Below are 7,790 nucleotides of genomic sequence, written 5' to 3' on the forward strand. Positions count from 1 at the left end.
CTAGCTTATCTGGCCTTTTAATTTCTCGGTTGGCTCATCCTCCATGGCCGTTCGCCGCTCTGACTTTTCGCCTTTCCATGATGATGGTTTTAGAGTGGTAAGGTAGCATTCCCTTGCTGCTTGCTGATCTCCATATAAGGATCCAATTTTCCCTCCATCACACTCGAATTTCATCAGCATCAGATGAGTCACTATGACAGCCTTGATGTGGTTCAAGGTGGGTCGTCCGAGGATGACATTAAAAGCTGTCAAATCTCGTACCACCAAGAATTTCACAAAGAGCGTTCGAGCGACCTCTTTATCTCTTACCCTGACGGGTAGAGTGACTGTCCCCATGGGATGAATGACTCCTCCTCCGAATCCAATAATAGGATGATTGACTGGTACTAAATTATCTTCATCAAACTTCAACCTTGACAGACAATCCGCACTGATGATATTGGTAGAACTCCCTGTATCAATCAGGATTCGTCTTACCCTGAGATTTGCAATTTTCATCTCTACCATCAGTGGGTCATCATGACGCGTTCTTATCTTCCCACGATCCTGCTCGCTGACCACAATTTTTGGGAAAGGATCAGACTCTGCTTGGTTGGTAAGCATTACCTGGCTGAGTTCCCGCAAATAATTCTTGTGGCCGCGATTTGTAGGACCTCCTGATGCAAATCCTCCAGAAATCACTAGCACTACATCTTCGTCAGTGCTTTCATCATCTTTTCTTCTCCCTTGACGATTGTCTTTTTTCTGGAATTTTCTACTTGCCTGAGATAAATAGGAGTTCATTTTACCCTTGCAAGCTAAGCCCTCCAACGCTCTTTTCAGATGCTTACACTTGTTTGTCTCATGACCACAATCTTTGTGGACATGACAGTACTTGCTTTTATCTCTGTTCTTGTAAGCCGTCTTCATTTCTGCTGGTGCCTTAAGCTCATATTGATCTTTGATCTCCATGAGGATGGAGTACTGATCTTTGCTGAACTCTATAGGCTCAGCTGATGATGCAGGTTCAGATCTCTTGCTTCTTCTAGATGAAGTTGTCATTGAAGTCACCGCCCAAGTTTCAACTTTCTTGGGGATGCTCATTTTCGACTGGATGGTTTCTTCAGCTTTCCTTGTCTTTGGCTATTTTGCTTCAACACAAACTTCCGTAGCATGAATAAAGGCGTCGGCCTCCTGAAGAGCCTCAGTCAAGGTGGATATCTTCTTCTTCACCAAATCGAACATAAAACTTCCAGGTCTTAGACCCCGGATGAAAGCATCAAATGCCACTCACGCATTTAGATCCCGGATCTGCAATGCTTCCAGATTAAATCTCTTCACATAACTTCTTAGAGCTTCCTTAGGTCCTTGGACGACCTTTCCTAGATGCATGCTGGTTTTCTGCTCCTGTCGATTTGCGACAAAATGGCTGGTAAACAAGATACTAAGCTCAGTGAAATTAATCACCGAGTTAGGCGGAAGATTGTTAAACCATTTTTGAGCTACTCCTTTCAGCGTGGCTGGAAAGTTCTTGCACCATGTAGCATCATCAACTCCCTGAACATACATCTTATATTTGTATGCTGACAAGTGATCATCCGGATCTGTTGTACCGTCGGAATGCTCTATTGTCAGAAGCTTAACCTTTGGGAATGGAGGGGACTCCATGATTCTGGCAAAGAAGGGAGTTGGCCAGTTAATCTTGAGTGCCCCAACATGTCCCTTAGAGGGTATGTGCTCCCGGCAATATTCCTTCAGCACTGGGTTTGAGGAGGTGTTGGCTAAGGCCTGACGCCTATACACCATAGGTTGTAAAACTGTTTTTTCCTGCCTTGGCTTGGATTAACCTGAAAAAACAGCATATTGCTTTTAATTTGCTCCTCCATGACAGCGGCCATCCTAGCCTGGAAGTCATTCAAAACATTTTCCAGATGGCCAGCTGACACTGGACGGTCAAGATTCTCCTGGATGACAGGGTCCCTACTCCCTCCAGAGAGACAAACAGCAACAAAAGACCTGTCTCGTCCTTGGGGTAACCTCTCATCACCCACTGTATCTTCCACTTGTATCTCAAAGCTTCTGTACCTAGCAACATTGGATGAGTGAAAATCAGTCATTGTTGCGTCTTCCCGCAGACGGCGCCAAATGTTACGTAGCGTTAAAATTGTAAACTAATACTACAATCCCCTACATTAGGTTCTCAATTTGGAGACTTATGCAACAATATCTGAACTTGAATCCTGGACCTGAGCTCTGCCTTGAAACCTACAAAAAAGGGACCCACCCTGGAGGTTTGGGTGGTATTTCCCCCTCCGAAGCTTAAGTCAGGTATCAGGGATATGAAGGAACTTTTAGTGAGAGAAAGTAGAGAGAAAGAATTTATGGCAGAATAACGGTACTATGCTCTGAAAAACGTACCATTCCCCTTATTTCAAGGACTATTTATACTGTTTGAAATGACTGTTGTACCTTGATGTCACCCTAATTCGGGGACATCTGATTGGCTAAGAAATAATGCTGGGACACGTGGCAGGTGCTGATTGATTAGTACACCTCACTTTTTCACAGAGTTAGGTGTTGCTTTCACTGGGGCTAAGTACAATTTTGGGCCATAAGAGGGGTTTTAGTACACCTTTTCCTCAGAAAAGTATACTTCAGCCCATACAAACTGATGATCCATGTACTTTACCAACATAAGTGAGCGCCACATGTAATGGATGAGATGGAGCCACGTGTCATCCTTATAGCCGTTGATTTATAGGCTACAATAGTTGATAATTAGTGTATGCTAGAAATTGTTAGAATTTGTACATTATTTTGGATTGTTAGAATATACGGTTTTTTCACCATATACCCCTGACAAATTTTTTTTTTGCACCGTATACCCTTTCAACTTTCCAAATTCATCATATACCCCTCACGTTTCGAAAAATACATCAACTTACCCTTTTGACTAACGGTGTTAGACTTCCTTTAGTCATTAACCCCTAATCTCCCCTTAAATCCTAATTAACTAACCTAAACCTAACTAATCAAAAATCCTAACCCTAAAAGCCCATTAGCCCCTACCCACCCCCAGCCCACTACCCCATTCCCATCCCCAGCCCACTACCCAGCCCCAACCCACATCCCACCCACCCCCTAATCCACCCTAACCCTAACCCTAATCAGACCCACCACCTGACCCACTGACAACCTGACCGAATTTTCGCACCCACCACCTGACCCACTGACAACCTGACCGGATTTTCGCACCCACCACCTGACCGGATTGTCACACAGCCTCAGCCCACAGCCCACCTACCCCTCCCCTTCCCCCCTTCCGCCACCCATAGCGCATCTCCCCCTCCCCCTTCCGCCACCCGCAGCGCGTATCCCCCTCCCCTTATCCCGATTTCAGCCGGCATTCCCACCCCAACCCAGCCGGATTAGGATCATGCGGGTTTGGCGATGCTGCACGGAGGGGGGAGGGGGGATGCGCGATGACGGGGAAAGGGGAGAGGGGATGCGCGACGACGCGGAAAGGGGAGGGGGGATGCGCAACGACGGGGAAAGGGAGGGGATGCGCAACGACGGGGAAAGGGGAGGGGGGGAAGCGCGGAGGGTGGAGGGGGAGTGGGGAGGGGGCGGTGGTGAAAGGGTGATGTGGCAATGGGGTAAGGTGAGGGGGTGAGGTGTCAGTGGGGGTAAGGTGAGGGGGTGATGTGGCAGTGCGGGTAAGGGGTGGGGTGATGTGGCAGTAGAGGTTAGGGTTAGGGTTAGGGTTTAATTTAGGTTAGTTAATTAGGATTTAAGGGGAGATTAGAGGTTAATGATTAACGAAAGTCTAACACCGTTAGTCAAAAGGGTAAGTTGATGTATTTTTCGAAATGTGAGGGCTATATGATGAATTTGGAAAGTTGAAAGGGTATACGGTGCAACAAAAAATTTGTCAGGGGTATATGGTGAAAAAACCGTAGAATATATTAGAATTTGTATATATGTTAGAATTTTTTCGAATCTGATAATTTCTATATGTTAGAAGTATTTATATATTATTTTGGATTGTTTTCTATGTATAAGCCACCAGGTTAGATGTGAAATTTATGAAGTCAAAATGTATTGCAGACCTACAGCTTGTAGGTCTGCACTTTTTTTTTTACATAAATTTTAGCAATCTGATGGGGTTTTAGGTGAAAATCGCATCAGTTAATGTGATTAACTGATGCGAATTTCACCTAAAACCGCATCAGATTATCATTTACTTATCCGGATTTGGACCGGATCAGTACATGAATGAGATCTGCTGCGAGCTCATCTGTTGCGGACCAAAACCGCATTAGTAAGCCCGATTTGACCGCATCATATGGGCTTGTTTCCACTCGTGATGGGAGTGATTCAGAAAGCCCTAGTGAATCAAATGATAAGGATTATGGGTATCTAGTTGCTCCAGAACCAACTAAGAAAAGCAAGGACATGCTATTGGAAGAAAGGAGAGGGTACCAAGTCCAAGTTTTACATTATTGGAAAGTCGTTTGAGAATGCTAAAACCTTTAGGAAAGCCCTATTGACTACTCCATTTCAGTTGGTAGGGACATTCCTATGAATAGAAATGATAGTCAGAGGGTTGGTGCACACTGCATTAATAAGAACAAAGGATGCCCATGGAAAATATGGGCATCTTGGGAAAGAGGGAGGAGGAATTTCACGGTGAAAACACATATTCCTAAACACACTTGTGGGAGAACCCCAAAGCTGAAGAAGATGAGAACAAGTTGGATAGCTGTAAGCTACCAAAGTAAGTTTAAGGTGAACCCTAACATTAACTTACAAGACATAATTAAGACAATTTGGCTTGAGTGGGGTGTGAAGGTTAGCAAATTCATTGCATGGAGAACAAGGATAAAGGGACAAGCTTTAATAGTCGGTGAATACAAGGAGCAGTATGCACTATTCTCAAGGTATGCAGCTGAGGTCATTAGGATTAATAGAAGTAATATTGTCAAGCTTCAGATGAATGGGAATGTGTTTGAGGCATTGAGGAGAGGGTTTAATGCAGGTTGTGGGGCATTTTTTTTTTCACTTGATGGATCTTTTCTTAAAGGTCCATTTGGAGGGTAGTTACTAGTTGCGGTTTGGAAATAAGGGATTTGAGGTATATAGTGATGCTTCAAAGAATGGTTTGGGATGTGTGTTATAGCAGACTGGGAAGCTAATTGCGTATGTGTCGCATCAATTGAAACCGTATGAGGCTAATTACCCTACCCATGATTTAGAGTTAGTTGCAATCGTGTTTGCCTTGAAAATTTAGAGACATTACCTTTATGGGGCAACATGTAAGATCTTTACTGACCATAAGAGTTTAAAGTACATTTTCACCCATAAAGACCTTCAATATGATATAGAGCAGATGGTTAGAGTTGATTAAGGATTATGACCTAGACATCTAATATCATGAAGGGAAAGCAAATGTAGTTGTTGATGCCTTGAGTAGAAATTTGAGCGATAACATGAATGCCTTGGCAGTCCTGAGCAATTGTGTCGATATATGCAAAGGCTTAGCCTAGAAATATTAAATTCAGGGAGATCGAGGCAAGATTGAGTGCTTTATCATTGGGATTATCAGTTTTCGACGAGAGCAAAGAGGGTCAAGTTGGAGACGAGCACCTGGATACACTAGTAGAATAAATGCTTATTGTTGCTGTCATTAAATGGCCTAATGCGGCGGTTTTGGTCGCGCAACAATTAAGGGGGCAACAATATGTAATTAACATGTTGCTGCGGTTTCTAGAAAAAACCGCAGCAATATTAGTATTTTATATCAGAATAACACGAAATATTGCTACGGTTTCTAGGGAAAACCGCAACAATATGTTGTATTTATTAATAAAAAATACGAATATTCTTGCGGTTTCTTCCTAAAACCGCAGCAATAGACGTTGGGCAGGTTAAAAAAAAATAAAAAATAAAAATTTCTCGACACGTAAAATTTTTGTGGTTATATTACCATTATGATAATATGTTACATAACTATAACAATTCACTATTACCAACACCCAATACAAAAGAAAAACTAACAAATTTAAAAACTGAAAGAAAAGACTAAGAAACAAATTAAAGCTAAAAACGTAAGAAACTACAAAATTAACAAACTGTAATGAAAAAACTAAGAAACCTAAAAATCTGAAAAAAAAAAAAAAATAAAAAAACTACATCACCACATTGACATTACAACAACTACAAAATTAAGAAACTGTAATTGAAAAACTATAAATAAGCAGAAAAATATATTACACATAAAAATATGAAAATCGAAAAAAAAAATTAAAAACATCACCAAACTATCAACGAACTATAACAAACGACGGTAGACGAAGAGGAGTCCAAAAAACGATGCGCCGATACGGGGAACAACGAGAAAAGCGAAAAAAAGGAAACAAAAAACTGATGAGGGTTCGAGTCGAACGACTTGGTGAACGACAACCGACGATCGGGATTAGTTGTTGCGAAGAAGACGAACGACGATCAAGATTAGTTGTTGCGAAGAAGACAACGTTGGTGAGAGGTGAAGAAGACGAGATTAGTGAGAGGTGAAGGAAGCGAACGACGAGGTTGGTGAGAGGTGAAGACAGTGAACGACGAGGTTGATGAGAGGTGGGGGTTTGAACAACGAACGGTAGAAGGGTTAGAACGGTATAACGACGTTGGAGATGAGAGAGGAGAGGTTAGAGGATGATAGGAGGAGAGAGAAGGGTTTCCAAAAACGGCTGAGGAGTGAGATTAGTAGAAGGAACCCTCAATCCCACTTTGGCAGACGCGTTTTATTAAATTCTAAAGTTTATTGCTGCGGTTTTTTGTAGGAACCGCATCAATAGATTAAAATATTATTTTTTAATATTATTTGAATATATTGATGCGGTTTTGTCAAGAACTGCAGCAATCAACTTTTTTTAGGCTGAAACCGCAGCAATATCTTTATTTTATATTTTACTTTTTCTTTTTACGCGATATATTGCTGCGTATGGGCAAAACTGCAGCAATAAGCAATTATTCTACTAGTGGTAAGATTAAGGAGAAGATAAAGCAAGGTAATGAAGTCGATTTTAAGATCCATGTGTATGGAAGGTGGTTTGTACCACAAAAATGTGATGAGCTTAAGAGACGTCTTATGGATGAGGGGCATAACACTCCATATTTTGTGCATCCTGGGGGTGACAATTTTTATAAAGACCTTAATGAGATCTACTGGTGGCCAATCATGAAGTGTGAGGTTGCTAAATTTGTGTCTAAGTGTCTAACTTGCCAGAAAGTGAATATAGATCATAAGATACCCATGGGGAAGGTTCGATCCTTAGAGGTTTTAGATGGAAGACGGATTTCATTTTAATGGATTTTGTGACAGCTTTGCCTACGACGAGAAATGGCAATGATACTATTTGGATTAGTGTGGACTGTCTCACAATGTCAACCGTGGTCATTCCAATTAAAGAGACATGGAAGAAGAAGTAACTTGCGAAAGACGTATATTAATCATGTAGTAAGATTGCATGGGCTTCCAAAACATATCATTTCTTATCGTGATTGGAGATTCCTCTTGAAATTTTGGAAAAGGTTCAATTGAATCTTGGGACAACATTAAAACTGAGCACTGCCTTTCACCCTGCAACCGATAGTCAGACTGAGAGGACTAACCAAAATATGAAAGATATGTTGAGAGCGTGCACTATTGATTTCCAAGGTAGTTGGGAAGACCAATTAGACTTGATTGCATTTTGCATACAGCAAAAGTTATTATGTGAGTATTACGATGGCACATTTTGAGGCTTTGTATG

The 7,790-nt window shown here is 41.8% G+C and overlaps 1 protein-coding gene across 1 annotated transcript; it reads right to left on the minus strand.

The window, feature by feature from the left end:
- LOC104901540 (uncharacterized) lies at positions 1-1,083 on the minus strand. Its single transcript, XM_010689127.2, has one exon. The coding sequence runs from the start codon at positions 1,081-1,083 to the stop codon at positions 1-3; it is 1,083 nt and encodes a 360-aa protein (XP_010687429.1).
- Between the last annotated feature and the right edge of the window lie 6,707 nt (positions 1,084-7,790).

Source organism: Beta vulgaris, chromosome 8 (genome assembly GCF_026745355.1).
Source record: "Beta vulgaris subsp. vulgaris cultivar EL10 chromosome 8, EL10.2, whole genome shotgun sequence".
NCBI lineage: Eukaryota > Viridiplantae > Streptophyta > Magnoliopsida > Caryophyllales > Amaranthaceae > Beta > Beta vulgaris.